Below are 27,679 nucleotides of genomic sequence, written 5' to 3'. Positions count from 1 at the left end.
CTGACTCCAGTCTATGCTACCGTTAACCAGCGATTCTCCAAGTAAAACTAGGGCTGCAGCAGGGACAGGTGAGAAAAAAAGAGCAAAACTGTCCCCAAACTGCTCCACTTTACTCTGTGATCAACACATTTCAGCATGACTGATATTTTGTAGCTCGGTGTCAGTTCGACAGAAGGAGGAGAGGAAGAGGAAAGAAAAAAAAAAGAGGAAATGCACAGAGCGGGGTTATCCTCTCCACTGCCAAATGTGTTAATGAGTGGGCCTACTGGTCAGCCACACACACGCACACACACTCGCCTGGACCTGCAGTGTGCCAGACCGGATGGTACTATAAGTGTGCCTGCCAAGTGCTAACAGCTCTCCCAGAGAGGCTCTCACTCAGACACACACAGATGCATAGTGTGCACACTCACACACACATTCACATGCCATACCGACACATTCAAACACATGCAAGCACACATTTGCAAATGCTTCTGCTTAAAAAACACAAACAATAAAAGCACAAGAACACACACCTCAAATTTCTGCCGTAGCTCCTCGTTGCCCTCCTCCCCCTCCGGAGCAACGGGAACATTGAAGTACTCGCCTTCCTCCTGGGAGAGCAGCTTAAACCTGAAGAGAGAGAATATTTCCAGTCAAATCAATTCACAATTAGTTTATACAATTTGAGCGTTTAACTGCCACCATTAGCTGAAGCTGCGGACTGTTAGCGCGCCGATTTTAAGACCTGAAGAATAATCAGCTGATTATTTAGTAATTCACTCTCCTTCATGGTGAACCAGCAAAGCCCGACACAGACGAGCCCCAAACACGGCTGAGATGCTTATTTAACAAAATCAATAGAATATTATTTTTTACATTGGCCCCATTATAACTGACGCCATAAGCTTTTAGCTCACTTCATCACCACCGTATTTATATTATGGTGAATAAGATTGTGCTGATTATTAAAGACTTAGTGACACAGATCTCAACTTTTAATTATTTTCATCTTCTTAGAAAATGTGAAATCTGTTGAATGGGAGAACTTTTAAATTGGCAACATTATTGTTTTATTCTTCTTTTTTTGTTTATTGGCCCAATAAGTGATTCTGATTGTGCTTCTCTTGACTTTGAATGAAGTATGTTTTACGATGATAAAGTTACTGTTTATTATTGAACACAAAGGAGCTTACTCTTCAACAAAAAGGTCTATCTCTTTCCATAATATTATGTTAGTGATACCTCGAATAACAAGTGTTTGTTTGAAATTGATCTGTTCTTTTTTTGTGTTAATTCTTGTTTGATTTGATCAAGGTAAATATTAGGGCGGAAATATTATGTATATATGATGTAATATTCATGTTTAAAATTAAGGTTCACTTTTGATAAAACTGACAAAAAAGCGGGTAGGATCTGATATGAATTCACATCCTAAACATTTAGTTTAGTTTAACATTTAGCCACTTGTTAGCAACCATCTTTTTTAAAGACACATAAAAGCTTCAAGGTTTGTGTGAGGGTTATTTACTGGCGTATTTTATGTCGTTGAACAAAATGTGAAAGTCTCTTAAGCTGGTGTTAACCACAGAACTTATTTAAAGCTTCTGTCCAAAAAACTCATTCAAAAAACCTGCTGCTTTTGCGACGAGGGAACCGGAGGTGTTTAAATGCTAATGGATTTCGGGATGTTAGGACTCATTACTGGGGTTCTCTACAGAGGGCAATCATACAGAAACATACAGAAGGTTAGCTTCAGCTGTTCATGTCACTCTCACTCCGTCTGCTGGTGCCAGCAGGTGTGAGGCTTTGGAGCCGCACACAGATGAAGTTGTGGAAAACACACACACAGAGAACGCAGGTTCTCTTTACTCTGGATATCAGGTTTTTTTAGTGGCATCTCTCCACCTCCACCATTCCACCTCAAACGCTGGCATCTCATTAAAAACCCTGACAGGGCAGCGTCAGCAAAAAGAGACGAAGATAGAGAGATATAGAGACTGAGCTGGAGAGAGGGAGAGGGAGGGAGCCGGAGAGATAAAGAAGCTGAGATAAAGAGACAGGGTAGAGATGCTCTGGCACCGAGTATCACCAGAATAAAAAGAGGAGCTCCAACTAAAGTATTTCTCCAACAGTGCAGTAATGAACAAGGTCACCTTCACTCTCCCTCCTCCTCTACCTGAGCTGTTTCTCTGCCTCACGTCTCTCCACCCTCCCTCCATCCCTCCTTTCATCTCACCATCCATCCACTCCTTGTTTCTGGAGCTCTGAGATGCCGAAGGACAGCGATCCCATGAAGTCGTTGCGGCTGGTCAGATCCCAGTCCCACACCTCCACCGACAGACGGCGGTCCTTATCGTACTCCTTCAGGTGGCTGTGAGAGAGACAAGAAGAATCAACAGTTGGGTGATGGCTCTGAGTGACACCTTTAATATTTCAAGTTAACTTTTAAGCCACAGGAGAGCAGTCTTAGATTCGTCTTTCCTGCCAGAACAATTTGTAGCCTCTGAAGCGTGCCTTGTATAATTCCTCTGGTAATCAGATTCACCTCATTTTCCAAACACAAGAAGTAGTAGCTGTCTGTAACCTGCGTGCTATATCCAAGCTGCATTCAGATCATGCATGTTTTTGGAGAAGTGTATCAAAGCTCTTCTATCATATCTTATTTCATTTTGTTGGATAGATTTTTAAAAAGTGCCTTTCAAATGGAACATCTGCGCCCAGATGCCTGAAAATGCAAATTTCAGTCTCCTTCCATGAAAACTGTGATGAAGCTTATTAAAATTGTAATTGGAGCCAACTGCAGGAAATGACCCCGGAAGCAAGGTTTTATGAATATAAGGAGCCAGATGTTTTTATTCGAGCGCCAGGGGTTACACATGCTTGGAAAGAGGAGCATAAATTGATGCTCTTAAAAGGCTCACTGGCTGAGCGAGAGAAATGTAAGACAAGAAACACGACTGAATGAAGGAGAACAGAGGAAAAGGGAGAGGCAGACAGGCAGATAAATAAAATAAGAGGAACCAAACATGATGTGATGAAGCCTTACAATTTAAAGGTCTCATTCCAGGTGGGGTTGAGGCAGCACTTTATGGTCTTGGTCTTCTGTTTACTCTCGCCACGGGGATCTGGGATCAGTTTGAGCTTGACATAGGGGTCTGACAGACCGTTGGGGTCCATAGGAACCAGATTCTTGCCCTCTTTGACTGCAGGGAGAGGGATGAAGAAAGCAGGGAAGAAAGAGGGAGGGAGATAGGAAAAGAGAGGGAGAGGAAATTTGGATTAAAAAATGTCAGTGTCCATTTAATTTCACATAAGTATCCGTGATATTTTGTGGACAGAAATGGAAAATGAAGGAGTTTTACTTTTAGGATCACCAATGAAAAATACATAAGACTCTGGCTTTCTATGAGCCAAATTTATGCTGTCATCTTGGCCAGGTCGCTCTTAAATTTGGAGTATTCAAGGATTCTTTATTGTCATTCCAGCCATGCAATATATGAAAAGAGCAAAATTAAGTACTCAGGTCTCAGTGATCATTAAATAATAACAATATGATAAATAAAACACTGGGTTGTCAAATAAGTAATTAAATAAATAAATAGAAAAAGTATGTAAACAGCAAAATCCAAAAATCTTAAAAAACGAGAAATATTTACCAAAGTAACCTAAACATGGGTTGAATTAAAAAAAAAAAAATAAATAAATAAAAAAAAAATATATATATATATATATATACACATATATTTTGTAGCAAACCAAAACATGACTTAATTAACTATTAAAATGTCCAATAGGGAAAGAAAAGGACACAACATTAAATATATAACATTTTAATGGCAAACTGAGGTGAACAGAAACACAAGAGAGAAAAACTATTAAAGGCACAAATTGAGTTACCTTAAAATGCTAAGTGTTAAAATGTCAAAACTGGGTCATGAGTTTTGGAAAGAGACATTGATATTTTTTTCTTTTTGTTTTTTTGAGCACCACAAGCCGAGTGCCATCTAGATCCATTCAATTTGAGAGTAGGCAGCCGATATCTGACACCAAAACAATCTAGATTGATACATTGATAAACAGCACTACAGGTAAGACTATGTATTTTCTATTTGGGGGTAAACTGTCCCTTTCAAAAGCTACAAGAGGACTTTCACTTTCACATTGTGCCATCAAATGAGGGTCTTAAGAGTTTTATTCAGAACTCGCGAGGAACATTATAATCAATTTTAACCCATATTTAGCAGGTTGGCAGGTGCTCATTTCAAGCCTTGTGTGCATGTGTGTGAGTTTGGAGATTTCTCTCCTGAAAGCAACTAATTAAATTAAGCATGGTAAACTTGGGGCGGAAAAAACCCACATACACAAGAACCCCTGGAGCTGTACTGGGGGTTAAAACCTTAAGGTCGCCGGATCTGTCTGTAATGACCATGTAGACGGATGAAGGTTGCCAGTTCCTACACTAATCCTCCTTTTGTGGCCGTCTGTTATTGGGCTGTAATTGTATTCCAGTGGCGTTACATCCCCTGCGATTGGACTGTGTGCGAATTTGTGTGTATGTGTGTGTGCACAATTATTGTTGCTGGTCAAGTTGTGAGGTCACATCCAATTACCAGAAGCCGGGCTGGTGCTGCTGTGTCTTAGGCAGCTCGCTAGGGAAGCACTCAAGAACACACACACAAAAGAACCTCTCCCACCCCCTAAATAAACAAACACACACACACTGCACAAAGTACTTAGCTGATATAGCTCAATTATTGTAATCCACGGAAAAATGACAGAGTGGCGGGGGAAGCCACAATAAGCTGAGGTACAAGGTGTAATGTTGCATGTGGACTGCATAGGACCAAACAGTCACAACATGTAAAAAAATAAACTGTGAAACGTTTTAGTTTCTGATTTTTCTTTTCTCTTACTCAATACTCAAACGACATTCATGAGCCACTGCTGTTTGCAGAAGCGACCGTCTCACTAGCTCAAGTTGGGGACTCACACACCAGCTCAGGCTTCTCCCCGCCAGAGAGGTGACATTACTTATTTATGACCTTTAAAGAACACTTAAAATCTGATCTTACTCTGTCGAGTGCCCAAAGATCCATCTACGAGTAGAAACCTAAAACTGTGTCTCTGGGTAGCTCAATTTACCGGGTGAGTAACACTAACAATGTGGTTTACTTTCCTAAAAAAGGTGCCTCTTGTCACTTTCGTTTAGCTAGTTTAGGGTTCACGCTACTTTCTTACAAACAAACCAGGACGTATACACATGCAGCCACGTGGACGGACAAGTTACTTATTCATTGGACCATTTTGTATTCTGGTGTGTAGAGGTTCTCACTGAGATCTGATCCAGAACCCGAGCTGCTCTGTGTCTACACGTCAGTTAGTGCCAGGGCCTCAGTGTGTTTAACACCCCTGCAGACTCTGTATCAGCTCTGATCAGACAGCGTTAGTTGGCTCTCTCTCAATTTGGGTATGTTTTGTCTGACACTATTTTGATTCTAGTCTAATCATCCTACTTCAGCCTTTTTGGGTCTATTTCTAATCAAGTCTATCTGTCTTGGGGTCCCTTTCAGATTAAGGCATTTCTTTTATTGAAATAATTTGTGAAGTTTGCAATTTGGAAAGGTTATACCGCACTTTACTGCACTTAAAAATGCTGCCTGTGATTCTGGAGAAAGACAGTTGATTGTTGAGTCTCATTGCCAGATTGTTGAACACTTTGGGTTGGTGGTTTGGTCTGACTATCAACCAAAACCTTGATGACCTGAGAAGGAGACTCGACAATCAGCTACCTTTTTTCCAGAGTTACATCCTGCACCTTTAAATGTTTAACATCAGAATCTCAGGTATTCTCATGTGCAAAAAGCAAATGAAGGAACAGATTTTAGTTATCCCAAATGAACAGATGTCTGCATATGCACATCTTTTTTATTGTTTTATTGCTGTTTAAAACTTTGACAGAAGTTGCTGCTACTTATTTGTTTTTATGGAATTTATCGTATAATTGTGTAATGTGAATTGAGGGCATTGCTGTAAAAGAGCTTAATGTTCAGACAATTTTCCCTGAATTAACAATGATTTAAGGATATGTATTCAAAATCTGAAGGCAATGAGACAAGCTTTTGGAAGTGTTCTGGTTTCTGTTTGTAGTCCGAGTAGTATTGCCCAAAAACGTTTGAGCTGACTTAGGCTGAGTGCAGGTGAACAGTCTGTATCTTTGAATCCATCAGCTATTGTCTGATGATGATGTAGCTTTTTTATTAGCATTTTGCAATTTTTTTGCATTTATATGCAGGTATCCGTTTGTCTAATTTGCTCATCAAACTATAAACAATGATGAGCACATGCAGGAGCAAGTCTTGGCCTGGATATTTACAGAGCCCACTGGAACCCCCAAAATATTTGCCATTGCCCTGAGGGTTTTATCATAGTCAGACCAAGCCAGTGGGCTCTGAGATTGGATTGAAAGTACAGTAGATAAAACTGCAGGTGGACTTTATTTGAAAGATGACAAAGAGGGGCAGCTTGAAATAGAGAACAGGGAAGACACCATGTTAAGTAAAATGACAGAGGAATGGCTGTCATCATAGAAAAATTGAAAACGACAAGTGTCACATAAAACTGAAGCAGTTCAGTCGTGTATTGCCACTATAGATGAAGTTCACCGGAGATCACCTGAAACTGAGACTTTTCAGACTGCCTCCACCTAACATGACGTTGAAATGGATCGAAAAGCTTTTCCTCAGTAGCTCCTGAATTGCACACTTTTGCAAGAAGTGTTTTTTTTTAAACAATTAAGATGCAAAGGTCTCAGAGCTGCGGTAACATGTAGCGTCCTCTCAAACCGTAAGTGAAAGTAGAGCTTCCCAGCGAGCTTGCAGTGAGAGAAAACCTCATGAGGTGAGAGAAATTAGGTTTTTTTGTGCTGTTAAAGCGCTATATGCTACGCTAAGCTCCGAGAGGTTAACCGCAGCACAGACCCAATGGGCAGCATTAAACCCTCAGTGGGGCAGGTCAATAAATATTAGATGATGCCTGTTAAAGTGACCATCAAATGCTGGTTGAGGTGAGCCATAAAGAGGGGTAGCATGCCAAATGGTCTCCAAGGACACTTACAGTAAATAGAGGAGGGTGTGTGTGTTTCTGTGTTTGTGCGTAAGTGAGTGAATGCATCTGCATGCACATGCACAGGTGTAAAATGTGACTGTGTGTGTTTAAGTTTTGCTTTTATACAGTATTTGCTAATTGCAAAGAGCATGTAAGGGTCTGAGTACAGAGGTGTGTGTGCGTGTGTGTGTGCTTGAGAGAGAGAGAGAGATAACACATGTATTTGAGTCTACAGGGAGGGCGACTGCAGATAAGAGTGCAGTAACAGCAGAATACTGTATGTGCTGAGCAGCGTGGGTGTTGGCAGTGCACCTTTTCCCATGTGAACCAGCCTCACCAGAGTCTTAGTAGGACTCTTATGTTCGATCCAGCTGCTGCTTTTCTTCATGTGTGCTCAAAAATAAGTGAAGCTCTTCCAAATAATTTCATCTCACGGATGTTGAACATGAACGTCTAGATCTCCCCGTGTGAGATCAACATCAGTATTAACTAAAGCAAACAACCCCGGAATGAGTTTAATAGGTCTAAATAGACAGAAGTTGACTTGATGTTTGTTTAAGCAACTGTATTCCTACATGTGCTGCTAACTGGTGCCAACACCAGAGAGGCTAATTTAGATGCACAGTCTAGCAGGACTGTTACTTCAGGGACTGGAGTTGTATTTGTTTTGACTCTGTTTAGTTGCCAAGGTGACTAACCGAAGTCTGAAATAGATCAACTTTCTCATCTGTGGTTCACACCTTCGATAATAATCTGCTGATTAATGCTGATCAGAACTCTAGGTGAGTGCGATCTCAATCGGATGTAAAGACAATCTGCACTCAGTTAGCACACTAGCTCATTTATGGCACTGAGTATTGACAGGTACGACATCACCATCAATCATTTCTACAGCAGGGCTGATTCAGTAGTCTTTAAAGCTGGGGGAGGAAGAAATCTAAAGGAAAAAAAAGTCAAAATTTGAGAATACACCCTCCTCCTGCAGTTTGCCCCTCTCTGTCCAAAGTTCCTCCCATGAGACGGCCATGTGCATATGGACGGCTATATACAGTGACCCACTGTTTACCATTCATGGGTTTAATTAATCCTATTTCACTGCATAGTTAAGCACAGAACATTCACTCAGTTCCTCCTTGTCCCGCTCTCTCTCTGTTTATCAGATGATAAATGAGACAAGGATTATCTAGTAAGTCACCTAACGGTCCCTCCACCGCGCTCCCTGCTACTGTGGACTGCTTCCCCAGGCTGAGAGCAGCTTGGGAGACGGACTTTCGGTCAGCAGCCATGGCAGCTTGAATTTGGCCAGTAGGTGTCACAGCAGGGTACTGACCAGCAGCTGGTTCCTCACTGTGTAAAAACAGCAACAGAAAGTTTGCCGATGCTGCAAATCTGGGATGTCCTGTCCCCCGAGTTGGGGTTTGTGCTTGATGGATTGGGGTCGCTGTGGCTGCTGACCTGGGGCCCACCTCCAGAGCTACAGTAGCTCTCCTTTTGGTGAGGTGGTCTGTAATGGCGGGCAGTGAAGCTGACGTGAACTTCAAGACGCAGCCATGCTTAATTAGCTCCACCTGGCAAAACTATTAGCAATATTTTCTCTTCATCTCTGAAAGTCTTTCACAGTATTGGCAACTGTTTTGTTTGACTTAATGTCAGACTCTCTTCTTGATAAGTTTGTCTTCTTTTTCGAGTTGCTTTGCAGTGATTGCCAACACTGGAAGAGCAACTTGCTCTGCAGGATTCTCCGCCATTGAATCAGCCTTTCACCGAAGTAATGTACACGCATGACTCTGCATTTGTAGAACAGCCAATAGGACAGTCCTCTCCTAAATGAACTGTGATTGGCCAAAGTCTCCCACCGCTTGTTAGATTCATTTAAAGCCTGAAAACGAGCAATTCTGGATAAACAAGAGTTTTAATAATCTCTGCACGTTGGAGGAGCAGTGGTCAGCTTTTAGTCTGAGGAAATGTACTAAACTACGACTAAATTCTGGCTCAGTAATGTATGATGGTGCAGCACTTACAGGCAACTTGCTGATCTTGAGTCATTGTCTTATTTAATTTTAGCAAAATTAAAAAAATATTTTAAAAAAACCCACTAGAATCACAAGCTTTATCATGACTAATTGGTTCAGCATACATTTCTGAGCCTGACATTAGATTTTGAATTTAAATGTATAAGTCCACTGCTCTAACATCCCTTGCTCACTTTGAATAAAAGTCCTCTTCCTGAGCTCTGGTGTGAGTGCAGTGTCCTTCAAACAAAAAAGCTCAGTGCAGTATAAAGGTGTCTGTGGTGCTGGCATGAATGTCAGGGTTAAGTGATCATTCTCTCAATGGGGCCATCCAGAAAATATCAAGACAAGATTTGGCAAATGATTCACTTATGGCTGTGCATAAAATGAATGAAACTGTTATTTCTTACTCTCTCAGGGTTCTTTTGCATTTGAGCCAATGCACAGTCAGCCAGTCATCATTTATGTGGAAAGGCTCCAGTACTCCGACAGAAGTGCTTGCCAGATGGTTGAACACCTTTCCCACTTTAGACTTGAGATGGTGGGCTGCATCCTACAACTTTCCAAAAGCAAAAATCCGACATTCACGTCTTTATACAGCAGCCGCTCAGCTTTGTGGAGGTGAGAAAGCATTTAGAGTTTGCCTTTCTCAAGATCTGTTCTCTCATTCTTCACACAACTGTAGGGCCTTGCACGAATAATCACCCCCCCCTTGGCATTTTTCCTATTTTGTTGAATTTCAACCTGTAATTTAAATTGATTTTTTTGTGGGACTTTTTCTGTTAAGGACCTACACATAATAGTCAAAATTGGTGAAGTGAAATGAAATTATGAAAAATACATAATGAAAAGTGGTGCGTGTATATGTATTCACCCCATTTGCTGTGACGCCCCTAAATAAGACCTGGAGGTACCTTCAATCACCTTCAAAAATGACATAATTTGTTAAATGCACACAGGGGGACACAGGTGCACACAGATGGACTTTATTTAACAAATTATGTGACTTTTGAAGGTGATTGGTAGCTCCAGGTCTTATTTAGTGGTGTCATAGCATACATATGCATGCGCCATTTTTCATTATTTTATCTTTCAACTGAAACACCATGAATGCCTTCTCAGAGAGACTGAATGAAAATGGGCACCATTATTCCAATATTTTAACAATTATAGCTTCTCACCCTTCTCCATGACAATAATATTTAAAGATATTAAGCAAAATCTGCAGTACCAAAGAAAGGGGGCACCTTCCAACGCCCAAATCCCACATCCCACTGCATTTTCTCTGCTAGAGTGTCCTTGAGCTAGACGCTGATCCTCCCTCTCCATGGGCCCTGTTCTGCCACTGACCCTGAGCTCTGATCTCTTAGTGAAAAGGGAGGGAGGTGATCAATAAAGCGTCACTTTACACCCATGTCAATTCCTTTGATTAAATCGACAACTAGTCCACACAGCACATATGCATTTTTCACGTATGGCAGCCATTTCCACCAGCTCCTGCTATGTTAAGCTGTGGAGTCATTTCTAGTGGTTCTACAATTCATTCTCAGTGTGTTTTTTTTAAAATTTCACCTCACTGCAATGACGGAGGAAGCTATCGGTGGCTCCACACTGACCCCTGTGGACAGAAAGATGTACTACACCCATTAATGTCTCTTTATTGCCTGTGAATTATTAGTACAAAGAAAATAAGAATAGCTGTCTGAAAACAGGAGCGCAACAACATTTTTTTTTTAAATTGCATCTTCCTTTGTAAAGAGTTAAAAATACAGCAATTGCTGGCCTAGACAACAATATCAATGGACTCTGACTGATTGACAGTTGGGACTAAGTAAAATCGCACGCTGTAAATTTTTCTTAACATTTTCCAACATCCAGCTCTATTTTATTCTGTTCTGTAGCACTTGTGAGGTTTGCCTTTCCTGCTGTCCTAGCAGTCTCTGTGCGATAAGTCTGCTCTCTTATCATTTCCCACAGTAAATCCCAGCTAATGATCAGCAAACGAGCGTGGGAACCAAGAAGAGAGAAGAAAGGAGGGAAAAAACCTACCAAAAGAACATGAAGGGAGAGTGCGTTTACATGCAAAAATGGACACATCAAAAGAACTGTATTTGTTTCTCTTTTCAGGACATTCAAAAAGTTAATAACTGTTTTCGTGGGATTTACTGGACACTTTGTTTTTCACTGAAGAACAGATCCTTTATATTGATTTTATATGCTGTGCAATCCAAGAGGAGTCAATCATGTCTTTCTTTCACAGCAGAAACAGGAAGAAATCGTTTTTACCCTCTTAGATCCGCAATCAAAGTCAGTTACATTTAGTTATAGTAATTATTTTCAGCACTTAAATAGCATGGGCAAAAAGAAAATCAAATTTTTTTTGGCAAATACAAATGTTCCACTTCCTGGGTAAACACTTATTATCAGTGAGTCATCCACCACTTGAGGATGAATAAAGGCACAGCTGAAGTTGGAGCAGATTTATAAAGACTGAGCCTGCACTCCACCCAACTTCAGTAAAATGTGGTCAGACTGGGAATATTTTCTGTATGCACACTAGTTACAGTAACACATTTCTGAAGCTGTTGTCTTTAAAACCGAACCTTATTCACAAGTGCTTTTAACTTAACTTTTTTAAAAACTAAGATCTTATCATTATATTGTTTGATTTAAAAATTATTCTTTTACTCTTATATCTCTCTATCTCTCTCATTTTTAATTACACTGTTTGTTTGTAACTTTATATTGAGTTCAGCATCTTGAACCTACCTCTGTGTATGAAATGTGCTTTATAAATAAAATTTCCTTGCCTTGATTAGATGGTGTAGGACAATATAACTTGTTTGGACTCTACATGAGAAATGAGTAGAGGGAAGTCTCATTTCAGCCAAAAGTTAAGTCTTCATTAAGAAAGTCTGATGTGTTCAGTAAGGGGCACAGCTGTAATTTAGTTGACAGGAACAAAGCAAAGTTAATGTAAACCTCTGCTGGCATCTGCAGGTGAGTAAAGGCACTACATGAAACTAGAAAACAGGTCGAGGACACTGTCCTCGACCACTTATCAGTTCAATAAAACATGAGGCAGGTCAGGATCCCATTTTAAAATACCTGTTTAGACAAGAAATTAGGTCAGTAAAAGTATTTTTTGACAAATGACTGGCTAGACATAGCATTACATTACATTATATTATAGCATCCCTAAAACAGCGTTTCCAACCTCTCCTTCAGTACCTCTTGCCCCGCATGTTTAAGATCTCTCCCTGCTGCAGCACAGCTGAATTAAATGATCAGTCTGTCATCAAGCAGCTTCAGGTGTTCATATCGACTTGAATTAGCTGTCTTGGAGCAGAGAGACAAATAAAACATGCAGGACTGGTGGTGCTCAAGGAAAGGTTTGGGAAACGCTGCCCTAAAACATCTATAGTAAAATTTGGTGTCTCTAAATAATAGTAAACATCTCATTAGTGACCCCCTACCTTGAGCCAACATCCAACCACCAACATAGATGAAGAAATCACAGGGAAAACAAAGGCTGACTACTTATAAACACCCACAATATCCTCAATGTACATAATGCAAAAGGTCAACAGCAAGAATTGCTGACCCACAGACCCATGCCGAGGACAAATGCTCTATCTCGCAATGTGAACCACAGTAAAAATAACTCTGCATCTTCAGATCTGTTCCAAAATTTAATGGATCCTTCCTTGGCCCTATGCTACACAAAGTTTCATGACAACCGGGCCAGTACACTTTTCATAACCCTGCTGACAAACAGACAAACCCACAAATAAACCGAATCAATCACTTTTGCTCTCAATTCACATTATAAGCCGCAGATGCCACCACCTCTGGCTGAGAGCAACAAGTCCTTCTTAGTGGGCATTCTGGGAAATTTGCCTTAAACATTATCCTCAAATGGCGTTTGAAAGCAGACTGCTGAAAATCACTTTGCGAAGTATAAGTAAATGAAGTACAATGAAATTAGACGTAATAGCGCAAATCACTTTGATGTAGCGCCAACAACAACAATCACCTCCAGGTAGTTTTAATGGAAGATAAACGTGAACTCCGGAAACTTGTGTATTTCTGTTGTCATTTTCAGCTGAAACTGTAACTTAAGTATAATCATTTAAAACCTGCCTATCTTTAGTTTCTGCTGTGCTTATTTTACGTGCTGTGCTGCTTTGATAAACCAAATCTACTGATTAGAAGCTAGGTAATGTGCGGCAATGTTTTGTAAGCAAAGCATATTTCAGACACCTAAAAAAATAAATCTAAGTTTGAGTATTTTAGATATTTTCGCTGCTTAACCTTACACACTAACCAATCTCAGTGCAGTCTGACTTTATGTACGTGATGTGGGGGTTTTCTACCCAGAAATTATTGTAAACAAACATCTGTCTACACTCTCAAAGCATCTGATCGAGGCTCGGCTCTGAGCCCCTTCTCGTTTGCAGTGGTGATGGACAGGTTGACAGATGAGCTCAGGCAGGAGTCTCTGCGGACTGTATGTTTGTGGCTGATACTGTGATCTGCAGTGAGAGTGAGAGCAGGTTGAGGAGAGCCTGGAGAGGTGGAGGTTTGCACTGGAGAGAGGAGGAATCAAAGTTGGTGGGAGCAAAATGGATTCCACGTGTATGAATAAAAAGGAGGACGGTAGGTGAGGATGTGACAAATAGAGGGGTAGGAGTTTAAATACTTGGGGTCGACAGTGACGGAGTGCAGAATGAGAGGGTAAGTAGTGAGTGCAGGAAAGATGGAGTGGGTGGAGAGGAGTGATTTGCGACTGAAGGGTACCAGCATGAGTGAATGGTTTATAGGATGGTATGTTTTATGGTTTTGAGGTGGTGGCACTGATGAAAGGAGGCAGAGCTGAAGATGCTCAGGAGGATGGACAGAATCTGGAATGAGCATACAAGAGAAACAGCTTAGGTCAGACAGTTTGGAGACAAAGGAAGAGAGGGGAGATTGAGGTGTGCAAAGGAGATATGCTGAGTATTTCGGGAGAGGGATGCCAAAGATGGAGCTGCCAGGCAAGAGAAAAAGAGGAACTGCAAAAAGTAGGTTTATAAATGTGATGAGGGAGGACATGCAGGTTGGTGGTGTGACAGAGGAAGATGCTAAGGACAGGAAGAGATGGCAACACACAATCCGCTGATGCAGGGAAAAAAAACAGCAGACTAAACAAAAGAAAAAAGTTAAAAAAAAACCAGAATTTTGAAAAAGTGCTCAAAAATACAATAATTCTGTAATAGTTATAAATGCATTTTTTTCTACCTTTTTCTTTTTTTCCCTCAGCATTTTTTCATAGCTTTTTAAAAAAATATTTTCTAAAACTTCTAATTTCTTGCAATTTGTGGAACACTTCTTACCAAGTTGCTCTTTTTCCCATGTTTTTGAAAGGAACTGCATCAATTTGCTTAGGGATCAAATGTTTGAATACTAGTGGGAGGTGTATGAAAGCAGCACAAGGAAAGTGACGTTGCTCCAGGTTTTAAAGGGTTTAAACAACTCCAAACAACTTTTTCAAACAGATAAAGTAACAATAAAGTCTGAGTTTTTTTGCAATAAGTAAAATGATCTTTATTTGTGGGAAACATTTGCTCTAAAATGGATCATGGATCTTGAAACAGAGAAAGCTTTCTGGTTTTGTACACGTAAAAAGTGGACAAAGCCTGAGCTGTGATACTGCTTTGAAACAAAACTCCCAACTGTAACACTGTGCATGAAGCTAGTCATATACTAAGTGGCGTATTAGTGATGAGACTAATGGCTGTTCGTATTGCTCAGTGTTGCTTCCTCTCATACATCACCCCAACAGCAAAACATGCATGCCCTAGTGGGTGAATGTGTGAATGTGTTTGCCTCTTGCTGATTAGACACACAGTGAAGTAACAGCTCAATCAGCCTTGAGTAACCATGGAAATAATCATCACGTACCGGAAGTATATCTTTAGCTTCATATTTGTTTCATTTCTACAGTCAAATGGTTAAAAAACGGATGTAAAAAAATGGCAGGGAGGGCCAATGGTTGTCTTAGTAATATAAGTGGTAGTAGAAGTAGTAGTAGTAGTAGAAGTAGTAGGCAGATTCGATACACAAAGACTGCACTGGGAGACGTCATCTTAAAGCGGGGGAAGGCAGTGTTATGTTGGCATCAATCCATAATAACTTTTGAGCATATTGTAATTCAAAGTGACTGAAACATTAGATTTCTGCACTTCCTCCTGCCTCTGTTTTCAGTTTTTGGAAAATCTAATCCATGACGGGAGACTTTGGCCAATCAAAGGTCATTTCAGCCTGCCTTCAGTAAAAGGTAAAATCCTGTAGAAAGTTGCTATTCCAACAGTGATAGCAAATGTCTACACTGCTAAGCAACCCTCTAAAAAGGGAGATGGACTTATTAAAATGAGTGTTTAAAAGAGAGGCTGATAAAAGAAGAAATAAAAGTCAATACTGGCAAAGTGTTTCAGATAGAGAGAATTTTGCTAATAGTTTAGCCATACACTAACCTGAGCTAAAGGCTCATGGCTGTGGCTAATTCAAGTTCACATTTATGTAGCTAACTCTGGCAACAGCCTGGACTCACAGTGTGTCGTCCACCTCACACCTCGCTGCTACAGACCAGAGACAGCCAGCAGCAGCGACCCAAATCCAGACAGTGCAAACCGATAATAATAATAATACTTCTGTAATACCATGAAACCGCATGAAAATCTCATATCACTGCAACCCCAGTTACTAGATGAAGTGTGTGCAAGAGCTTATTACAGAGAGAGGAAAGCTGCAGGAGGATGTATTTTCAACTTTTTTTTTGCCTTTATCGGAAAACTGCGTACCCCAGATTTCATGCACACATCACCAAATTACACACTTCATACAAAAATAATCAAGAATTATAACTGATGCTCATGATCACTTTGGTAAGCACCAAAACATGAATTCTGTATTTGTCTTAATTGTCACACAAATTTAGCCCTTCTGGAGTACATTGTATCGATTTATGCAGGATTCCCACACATTTACATGGACAAAATTTCCAAACTTTCCTATGACTTTCCAAGCACCCATCATAATTGCTCTTGTCTGTCCCACTAGCCTAACGCTTCTTTAATCATATCAGATATAAACTCTATCCAAGCATAAATTTAGGTAGCTGGCAGACACGAGGGGAGAGACAGAAAAATAAACAAACGTACGAGATGGTAATAAAAACGTCAAACATCAACACACATTACACACACACAGATACACAGTAATGAGGTCAAAACTCTCTGCATCAGTTAGGGAAGAAAATTGATAATGTGCCCAAAATAAACAAATGTTTTTTTTGAGTCTAATCTCACACTGAACTTCTGCTGCATCCATCCTTCACCTCTGCAGGCTCACCAGTAGAGGGAGACAGATGACTGGTATTAATGTCTTAAGAGCTGATGACAGTGTGAGTGTGTTTCTGAGATATACTTACTGGTAACAGTGAGTACATTAGTCTTGACCTCAGCGGTGATCTGGAGGCGACCTCTCCTCTCAGTGTGGTCTGTTCCACACAGGCTCGGCACATTGGCCACACAGCGCTTGTGGATGTTCATCATACAGTCTAGAAAAGACGCACAAAAGATGTATTTTTAACATTATTTAAGAGAGTAACCCCTCCAAAAAGAGCATTTATTTACATGGACATGCATGCCAGTTACAAAAGAGGATAACACCTAAGCACTTGAATAATACAAAATAAATAAATTAATTAAAAACACAATAAAATAATCAATAATACTAATACTACTACTAACAATAATATACTTTTCTTTTACATCACCGAAACCATTAGTTATATGGAAAATAAAGTTAAACGTGATGTGTGTGCTAATGGCAACGTGATCAATTCAAACGAGTTAGGCATGAATGCATATGTGTGTTGTAGAGCACGTACGGTCACATCTCATGCCCTGGTGTATGAGGCCGTAGAGCAGAGAGCCACAGTGGTCGCAAAAGGTCGGGCTGGAGTAGGTGTGGATCTTAAACTTATGCTTTGCCCTCGGGTCCTGGAAGGAAGGAGAGAGAGTAAGTAAGTAGGTTAGTGAGAGAATAAATAAAAGCAGGGGATTATGATCATAATCATTAAAATCTTTATTCAGTCACATTTCCTGCCTTCTGCTCCTTAGTGCATTAGACAGAAGGACGCATCATCCAGAATAAAGCAGTGGACATTTTGTCAAACGTTTGTTGTGCCGTACAAACGTTGTCTGAGTGCCATCTGTGCATCTATCTGTTAAAAAATAGTGAATAAATGTCTGCCAGACATATAACTTTCAGTTTCCATGCTCTTCCATCACACTGAATATTATTCATAGTAATCTTTTACCATAATGCACATTTCTATATCTCTGTTTTTCCACTTTGCTCCACATTTTGGACAATGTAGCATTCATAACTCAGCCCTGCGACTCCACTTGTGTTTTTAAATCAGCATCTGAAATTGTAATCTGACAAAGGTAAATTTTATCCCAATCTCTTTGTTCACAACAGTTTAGAAAGACAGCTACATGCATGACCTGGGTGGATGTGGATATGTGTATGTGTGTGTGTGTGTGTGTGTGTGTACGCACGTGCGTGCGTGTGCAGTACAGCTCTGTATAGAGTCAGCCTTCCATGAAGTATGTAAAAGCCCCATTGAATTCACACAGAAACAGAGATCCAGTGCAAGAGTTCACATCAATTAACCACACACACACACACACACACACACACACACACACACACACACACACACACACACACACACACACACACACACAATGTGGTGCGACCTAGTTGATTGTATTTTAGGTTCAAGGTCACAGGTTCAGGCCTCTTTGCTTAAATGTTCCTCAATAACGTTGACTATAACTCAGAAGTCGACAACTCGAATTACATCACAACTTGAGGCAGACTTGAGTTTGAGGACTTGAGACTTGCTCAACACTGATAATACTCAATTTGACTCAGAATTGAAAAGAGTTACCTTGAAAAAACTTGACTTTTCTTCTTAGATATTTGCATTTTTTAACAGCCATGTCACATTTTGTTTTTGAAACATAACTGGGTGATTTCTAGTGCGCTGCACACAAACCTGGCAACCTGCTAGGACACAATATAACAGCAGAGGCCAATGCAAGCTGCTATCATGGAGTGGGCTGATCCAGAAGTAAAAAAATGGATTCAGGGATGTTGTTGATTTCTTATCTTTGATTTATTAAAAAAATGTTTCAAACATATAAAAATAAAATAAATAAATTATTATGCAAACAAGTAGACTGCGAAAAAAAGTAATATTTACAGACAATGAAAAACATAAAGATTTTTTTTTTTATCACATGATGTCTTGGTTTACATATTCAAAAGGGAGTGAGAAGAACTTATTCAATCTACTTCTCCGTAAGTCACTGAATTTTATTAACCAGCTTCCTTATTAGTTTAACCTAAACTCTAATTAATTAAACATATATGCATACACCCAAATACCAAGAATCAAATATCTACAATTTTAATTGTAAAATTGAATAAACAATTAATTAAATAAACAGTAACCCTTGTAAACAGCCAATGACTGTCAAACCCACCTCTTCATCCCTCTACCTTGTGAAAATCATGTTTTTATACAATATTTTAAACTGGTCTGTGGTTGGGTACTGGTTTAGCTCCACATTAAAACTGTTCCATAGATTAACTCTACAGATTGATGTAGGCTACAAAAACTTATCCTGGTGGTATGAACACTGCAAGTTTTGAAATTAAAGTTTTGAAGCTTTGTTTTAAGTTTAAAAATTTTGAAAATTACTCTTTTTTTTAGAAAATATAATGTAATGGCACATTCTCTTGCAGGTGGAAGAAATTATGAGTTCTTTTTCTAAGCAGCAGTTTGTGGAGTTTGTGGCAGGGTGGATAAATATTCAGCCTAATCAGATCAGATGAGGAGCAACTGACCGGCTGAGCGGTTAAGTTTCACTTTATCTGCACCTGGCGTTTTGCTGCTCTGTCTGTGCCCAGAGTAAGCTCTGCACCCCGAGAGATGGTGCAATAAATACCAAAATGGTATATATATTCCTACAGCACTCCTAATGAATGTTCCAGTTCCAAAATATATCACGATGTGTCAGCAGATGTTGATATAGTGACACACTGCCACTAACAAATAAATGTGCTGGAAACCCTGACTTGTCTTGTTGATGCAAAACAGGGACTTGACTTGATTCTCGCCACAGTCATTTGATGACTTGATAGAAACTTGAAGATAAAGACTCTAAACTTGCTTGTGACTTGCATGTGTGACTTTCTCCCACCTCTGTTAAAAACTAAAACTAAAAAATTCACCATTAGGGGAACTTTTTTTTCAATTTTAATGTAAATTATGGCCTTTAGATTGAGGAGAGGATATTCATGTAGCAATTCCTCTTTTATGAACATTTGGAACTAAAGCGTAACTAGGGCAGAAGAAGCGCACAGTATTTCTGTCTGGTGTGTGAGTTTGAGTGAGTGACACCTGCAACCACAGCTCAGTGGGCAGGTTCAGTGTTTGACACACATACATATTAACTCAGGACATGTAGCTGATGGCCACAAAGGGATGCTTATTCACAAACACACACACAAACCCAGCAGCCCGAACCCACGGACGATAAGAACGTCCAATCCACCACTTGAGAGTGATCCAGGTTGCGCGGTGAAGCGGGGATGCTTCAGTGTAGGAGTTAATAAAATATTTCTGCCAAGGGGATCCATCAAAGTTACCAAACATGCAGCTACAGTGTTAAATATGATTTCCAAATAATGTTACAGTGCTTTGACGTCGCCAAATACATGTAGTCTTTGGTGTGTGCAGACACATTACTTCCACATGCGTGTTTGTCTTTTCACCTCGTGTTGAGCCAGAAAAATGTGCTGATTGATTTCTTCCTCTCCTGCACACCTGTCCTGGAAAAATTATGTTTAATTTAGGCTGCCACTGCCTGAATTATACCAAGCGTCCCCGAGGTGTCTTCAGAAGTGTGTGCGCTTGTTAAGTCTGAATGATTGTGCGGCTGCCTGTGATCGCCTGCGCGTAGGTGTGTGGGTTTCTTTGCACAACTGTGTGTGTGTGTGTGCTTGCATTTGTGCGTGTGCATCTGTGCGTGTTTGTTCCTCTGCTGGTTCTCAAGGACAAGACCACCTCCTGCCTGTTTTTGTTTCTCTGAAAAAACAAGAGAACATTGTGCTGCTGAAGCTCCAGCGATGAGCAACAGCAGACAGAGAGTGATATGAGGGCTGATGAGACGATGGTGCCAGCTTCTTTACAAACACTGTTGATTAAATACATCCACCTTGAAAATTCGAGGATTGATCAGAGAGCAGAAAACAGGAAAGAAAACAGTGAATAGGGACAAAAAGACATCACTTTTCCAGCCTTTTATCAGTTAGAGCATGTGATCTTTTTGTGAATGGCTGATCAGTCATATCAGAGGAGATAATAGAGTAAATGGTATGATGCCAATCCATCTGTCAATCATCTGTCTATTTTTCTAAAGCCTTGAACTGGGCCTGAATAAAGAAGTGCATAAATGTTCCAAACCTTTCAGGGCTTGTAAATTTGAGATGTCTGTGACCCCCTTCTGATAAGGTTCTGACCTCAGTGAACATGAGCTTTTCTTCTCCAACTGTTTCATCTGAAGAATTTTAGCAGCCTGAGGTGGTAAAAGTATCCAGTATCTGACAAAGCAGAATTTTAAAAAATGTCTTTCTTATGCCTTTTTCGCTGTGGTTAAACAGTCTCCATCTCAACAAGTCATTTCTGTCTATATTTAAGTCCTAAAAATCAAAACTTCAAGTGAACAAAAGAGCAGGTAGCAGGGGGAATTTCAGTTTTCAATTTCAGATTCAACTTGTTTAAGGAATTTTCCAGAAATTGTAAAAGGTAGGTCGAAGAAAATTGCAAATTGATTTTTAGAAAATACTTTAAACAAGTTGATTTATTATGGAATCAAGTAGAAATATTCTCACCAAACTGCAGATTGTTTCACTTGTTCAAAAGCAGACGACTTTAAAGAAGCTGTTTACGACATTCAGATCATATCTCTATGATTCAGAGTTTGAGCTACGATTGTCTGCACACGGTTCTCATCATGGAGCCAGCGGCTAGGAGCTAACGGTATTAACAGCATGAACAGTGCTGACAACGGCAACAATGCTGACGGAGCTGATCGTGTTGCACTTCCATGGCGACACGTTATCAACAGTAACCCCTGCATGACCACAGTGCAGAGAGGCAACAGTGAGCTAGCAAGTGGGATACACATGCAGAGACTTACTTGCACATATTGCAAAACTATCATCAGAAAAACAGCTCTGAAACCAAAGCACTGAATATAAATCAGTTCTTTGACACTGTCCGATCAATAACAACATGGACAAGGTAAAGGACACATGAGCCAAATTAGCTGGGACATACTCTGTGTGATTTAGCAGCAAATCCAGGATTGTTTCTTTCTAGGGGACTTTTAAATTAAGAAACAATGTAATGTGATAATAGTTGTTTTTTTTTAAATTATTATTTCACACTCCGGCTTGTGCACACTTGACATTTTCTTTTTTCCTGCCTGCATGTTGCCAACTTTTCCAACAGTTTCCGCCTCTTGTTTCACTGGATTTTACTCACTAAGACCCCACTAATTAAAGGCAGATGGTGCGGCGTGGTGCTCTTGGACAAATGAGTGTATTGCATGGCATATGTTGTGTTACTGGGTGTCCAAACTGAAAGCCCGCTCATAACATCAGCACACGATGCCAGAGCAGCCATTAGTCAGTGCTTACACACACACACACACACACACACACACACACACACACACACACACACACACAAACACACACACTTTTGTTTTGACTGTTTTCTCTCACACTCTGCTTTTCTTTTGTTGTTTTAAAACACTGCTGTCCATTATTTTGCCTGCCAACAACATCAGTCAACTCCCCACACACACTCATGCATCCTGTCATGTCATTCATGATGCTGTGTGACAGGCCGACAGACAGGCAGGTTCACAGCAGACATCACACAGAGTCCTGGCTCTCAGTCACGGACACAAAAACTCTTTCGATTTTTTTCCTTATTGATTTTGTCTTCAGTCCACTCACTCTTCTTCAGTTAGAGCTCACTGACTTTCTGACATTTCTACGGTGGCAACCATCATCTACTGTACCGAGAAATATTATCAGAAACCTGCAGTTTCTCAAATAAAAAGATGCCCATTGTCCAGCAAACTATTTAATATTACAAATGTGCACATTTGCTACCAAAATGAATGGCCAACTGAATATTTTTGGGTTTTGGACTTATTAGTATTGTTCAGACAAAGCAATAAGGGCTGTAGAAAATCATCTGATATCTAATAAACCAGCAGATTAGTCCCTCACTGATGACTTAATCTTTTAAGACTAACGTTTTGAGAGATCCATTGTCTACTTAATTCACTTCATACTGTGTGGTGATTAGAGGTGGGAATCTCTAGGCACCTCTATAGGACTACAATAAGATTATAAACAATTTGTGGTGCATCTTGATGTATTTATTTCTATACAAGTTTTATTTTTTCTCACTGTGTGACCACCTGCTACTGAACAAAATGATGTATTTGTTATGATACATAATTAAAAAAAAGCTGCAGTCAACAGGCGACTTTGCTCTTTTCTTATCACACGTAGAGCTTTTTTTTTTTTATCTCTGTCCGTCTGCTTGAGTGTGTCTATGTTTGCATGTCTGCTTGTCTAACAGTGACATTCTGCTATTAGTAATAGCCAACTATTACTAGACACTAAAACGATCGTTGCAGATCAACATAGCTGCAACAGATTTGGTTATGGAAAGGACCAGCTGTGGGGCACTTCTGCCCTTTGTAATTGGAGAGGTGAAGGTGCAGAGAGCTAGTGGTATGGACTAGTTAGTAGGAGCTCCAGGATAGCAGATTAGATCAGAGAGTCGACAGACAATGAAAGGGAAATTTCCACACTGCTACTTTAGTCTGCATAACTTAACGCTGAGCATACATGCCGGGTCTTCACAGCACTATATTCTCTAATCATACATAAATAGTAGAACACAGACAACATAACCTGCATTTGTTACTGTTAAGAGTCCTCTCGTGTGGACGTGTGGTCAGAGAAGTACCTTTGAAAGTAAAAAGTTTGGCTTGTTACACTATTGACAGTGACATACATTTTAAGTCTGTTATGTTTCAACATCCCATTGGTTCAGACATAAGAAACGTACGGCACTGTAACCATTGTAACAAGGGATCATAATTTAGAGAATTGGGTTTTCAAATTTAAAAATTATTGACTTTTCTGCAACAAGGCTTATTCTTTTAACAGAGGAGAGGGATGCATAATACCTGCAATCAAATCAAAAGTAAAATGTAATAATACAGCGGCTGCAGTAGCTGCCTTTTCTATCCTGATCAATAGAACAAATGCAGTGTCGTTGTGTTTATCCCCCTCAGGCTGGTAATTCTCCCTCTGGGAGTGTTTAAGTGTTTCTGTGTGAGAGACTATTAAAAGGATTTCTTGTTGATTGGGGAAGATATGCAGAGCAATCACTCTTGGAAAAAGAGGCTTAATGGCATTGCAAGAGCAGCAGAGAATGAATGAGTGATAAAAACAGAAGGAGTAAGGGAGTGAAAAGAGGGCTGAGGGTGGTGGTTTCATCTTCACACCCTGAATGCAACTCCTCTCCTCCTTCCCTTTCTCCATATGCTGATCGCAATCTCTCCATCACTTTGTTAGCCCTCCTCCTCTCTCAAAGGTTACCTTGTGGTTTTAACCATCTGGTCACACATACTGTTAAATATATCATCGTATCGGAATATGCAAGTTATTTATTTTTTCAGTTATTTAGATCATGAAAAAAAACGATGCAGGACGGAGGATCTCCACATGACAGATAAAAGAAATGGAGTGACACACCTGTAATATGAGCCATTATGCTAAAAAATGTCTAGAGATAAGTTTTTAAGACTCTCACACGTCTACATTAACGAACAGATCCTGGAAATTGCTGTGCAACTGCAGTGCAAACTTTGCTTCCAGCAAACTATGCATTTTCTCTGTAGTAAAAAAAAATTTAATGGCAGATTTTCCAGAAGCTTCAATTAATGAAATCATTTTAATACCAAAATAAATACACTAAAGGGCCGGTGTGTCAATTTAGGGGAATTAGTGGCATCTAGCAGAGGGGATTGCAGATTGTAACCAGCTGAAACTTCTCCTGGTTCAAACCCTGGTTCGTTCATTGTTCAGGAGGTTTTTACGGTGGGCCACGTTAGAAATAAGTGTTGTTTGTTTGAAGTTAAAAACGCTGCAGCACACACACACACACACACACACACACACTTTTGATTTACAAAAGAAGCAAAATGGGAAATTTTCCCCTGCTTTCTTTGAAATCCCAGGAATTGAAATAAAATGTCTATTAGTTGCACAAACACTACTAGTTTTGCTTGAAATACTAATTTAAAAAAAAAGAAACATTAAAATCTCCTCAACATGTATGAAAAGGACCGGGCGTGTCACATCCTGGCACAAAATATAAACCGAGGTCAGCTTTGAAATGCATGATATATGCTGTCAAATATTTTTGCCAATGAGTCAATAGGGAGGTGAATGCTTCAAACGTGGCAGTGACAGTGGAGCAGAGGTTAACAGTGTCACTGGCACGTTTGAACCTGAAACCTGACAGGTCTCTCTCAGTGCACGTTTCCTTGGAGCGCTTCAGTTTCCTCACACAGACCTACAGGTTAGGTCAAATGCACACTATAAAATGTCCACAGCTGTGGATGTGGGTCTGTCTGTGGGTGTCAGCGCTGTGACAGAGAGTCCAGGCTGTAAACTGCCTCTCACAGAGAGAAGCCATTACCGCCCTGCTTCAGTTGTGTGCAATAAACTGAACACAAAGCAAATCAATGTCTGAAAATGAGAACATGTGCTATAATGTGTTCATACATTATTCCCCTTTCAGTTATTGACTGTTTGTGTGCGTGCAGAAATGTGTGTGAGAAGAGAAAACACGCATGCTATAAAGAGCATGTGTGCTCTGACTGTTGCATGTACAGGCAGTCCAGAAGAGAATGCTGGCATTGTACATTTCTGCAAAGGATGAACACATTACAAGTTTTGGGTTTTGTTTTGTAGCAACCTGTTGCCGTTTTTCCAGTAGCTTTTTAGGCTCAAAAAGTGGCAGTCTTTTCCAAGACAACACTGCATTTCTAGCAGGGATTGTGCCCCAAAACGTTGCTGTTAATTTACCAAAAAATTGCTGTTTATCCAGCAGGGATGTGGCCTGAAAAGAAGTTTTGGGTTTTTTTTCTAACAGAGACACAGCTGCTTTTCTGGCAAAGATTGCAACCCGAAAAAGCATTTTGTTTTTATTTTAGAGGAAATGCTTCTTTTCCAGCCAGGATTATTGCCCCGAAAGCATTTTTTACCAAGACATTATGGCTGTATTTTACAGTGAAAAGCAGTTGTTTTTTTACTGAAACGTTTCTGCTTTTCATGACCATAATAAAGTGGTTTTGGTGAAAACATAACCACACTTAAAACACAGCATTGTTGAAAGTTTCAAAATATCTGTAACGTAATAAATTGAAAATGTTACATGTCCATGGTTTGCAGAAATATTCAATGTGAACAATTTTTCTGACAGTTGGATTGACTTGGAGAGGCTCGGGTGCACGTTGAGAGGCAAAGGAATTTCAGGGGAAAGGAGGAGGAAAATCTATCTTGGCATAAAGACTGTTACTAAAAGAAATTGATGCTGGCTTCGGTAAGCAAACACCCTTTGCTAAATTTTACGATTGGTATTTTATTCTACTTTGCATGTGGCACCTTGTATTTAGGCTGCTTCTGGAAGAGGCATTTTTTCTAGTCAAAGGTTTATTGGGGGAGTTTTTCATCTGAATTAAGAGTCTAAGGATAGATGTGTCATATGCTGTACAATTTTTACAGTACAGCCGAGTCAGTTTTGATTTTATAGACAAAACTGCCTTGACTTAACATTTCTATCCCTAAAATATGTTTTAGGAATTCCAGGACCAATGGGAAATAAATAATCATAGTCTTCCTGTCTTCCACATATAGTAGTTAAGCCTGTTGCAGCACTGCTTTGTGTATGTATCTATGTTAGTATCTCGGCCTCTAATAGATACACACACACACACACACACACACACACACACACACACACACACACACACACGCTGAGTTCTATAGCATGATTAGTGGGCTGTGGGCACGAAATGTAGGTTTCATTAGAGGATCTCATCCCTCGACCTCTCCCGCTGGGAACCCATTCTATTAACCCAGATCTATAATTGACTTCTTCTTTTAAACATACGCAGCTGTCAGAGAGAGGAAGTGACGGGGAGGGACTGGCAGGAGGTAAAATGGGAGTGGTGGGCCAATTGCTGCACACAGTGAGACAATATTACTGATTATGTAGAATAACTCTGCGCTGTCTATTGCATTTTCCTCTTTAGCTGCATCTATCTGGTGTCCTTCAGACACATCTCCGGCTCGGCTGCTCTTTCATGTATGTGACCCACAAAGAACTCACTCGATGTTATCAGCTTCAGAGACTCGGAGAACGCTCAGGATCGGTGGTTGCCTGAGGAGTCATTGTTCTGATGGAGATGAATCCTATTATGGCACTGCCTATTAGAGCTGCCTGAATATGGGCAAAATTTAAATTGCAATTATTTTGATCAATATTAAGATCTCAGTTATTACAGTGATTTATATAGTGATAAATATCTTTATTGCACTTACTGCCAATGTAGGAAACCTTTTATCAAAATAAGACTTAGAGTAAGGTTCTACCCCTGGATTCAGTGCATCTCTTCGAATCAAAACATACAAAAATTTAGAAATGCACAATTTTTTTGCATTTAATTCGTCTGACACCGATATGGATATATATACACTTTTTTTCCACCTAATTTTAGTGATCATCATGTCTCTTCTGTAGCATTAACATCATATTACATATACTTCTATTGTGATGGCCCACCAGCAGATGAAGCAGTAAAATACAATGCTTTTCAATGTAAATAAACTTCATGCATTGTGCAAAATAAGAAAAATACTTCAACTTAGGGTTGATGTTTCGTACATGTTCAATTTGTCAATAAAAAAAATATTGGTTCGTGGCAGATATCTGCATTTTGACTGATTCTGATATTTTATTTTGAAGGCAAAATTCACCCATACTGGTGATGTGTAAAATTGTACCAGAAAATATAGGCTAAATAAATATATCACCACAGAATGCAACCTGATTGAAAATATTGTTTCTTGGATGTATCCATCAATTCTTTTTCAGTGGTCATGGTAGCATGACACGTCATACAGTGTCGTTGTTGTGGATGTCTGAGTTGAAGCTGGACACGGAGCAGGGATTTAGCTAGTAAAAGGTAGTAATTTTTTTTTCTTGGCCCTTATGCATTCATTGCGGTTCATGGTGTTTTTTCAGGCGTTTTGACAAGTTAGCCGTGTTACTGTCTGTCTCATGCATACCA

The 27,679-nt window shown here is 39.9% G+C and overlaps 1 protein-coding gene across 2 annotated transcripts in view; it reads right to left on the bottom strand.

The window, feature by feature from the left end:
• Positions 1–27,679, bottom strand: part of prkcbb (protein kinase C, beta b) — a 134,000-nt gene that overhangs the window by 56,548 nt on the left and 49,773 nt on the right. For both annotated transcript variants that reach the window (XM_042505737.2, XM_042505736.2), the window contains exons 6-10: positions 17,035–17,146; positions 16,573–16,701; positions 3,032–3,188; positions 2,222–2,356; positions 519–615 (exon numbers count right to left, since the gene is read on the bottom strand). In XM_042505737.2, the coding sequence (XP_042361671.1) occupies positions 519–615; positions 2,222–2,356; positions 3,032–3,188; positions 16,573–16,701; positions 17,035–17,146 (630 nt within the window). The remainder of the gene's footprint in view (positions 1–518; positions 616–2,221; positions 2,357–3,031; positions 3,189–16,572; positions 16,702–17,034; positions 17,147–27,679) is intronic.

Source organism: Plectropomus leopardus, chromosome 18, assembly GCF_026936395.1.
Source record: "Plectropomus leopardus strain MGB_pleo_1.0 chromosome 18, ASM2693639v1, whole genome shotgun sequence".
Taxonomy (NCBI): domain Eukaryota; kingdom Metazoa; phylum Chordata; class Actinopteri; order Perciformes; family Serranidae; genus Plectropomus; species Plectropomus leopardus.
Note: the sequence above shows the minus strand (reverse complement) of the source record. Positions and strands in the feature narration are given on the sequence as shown.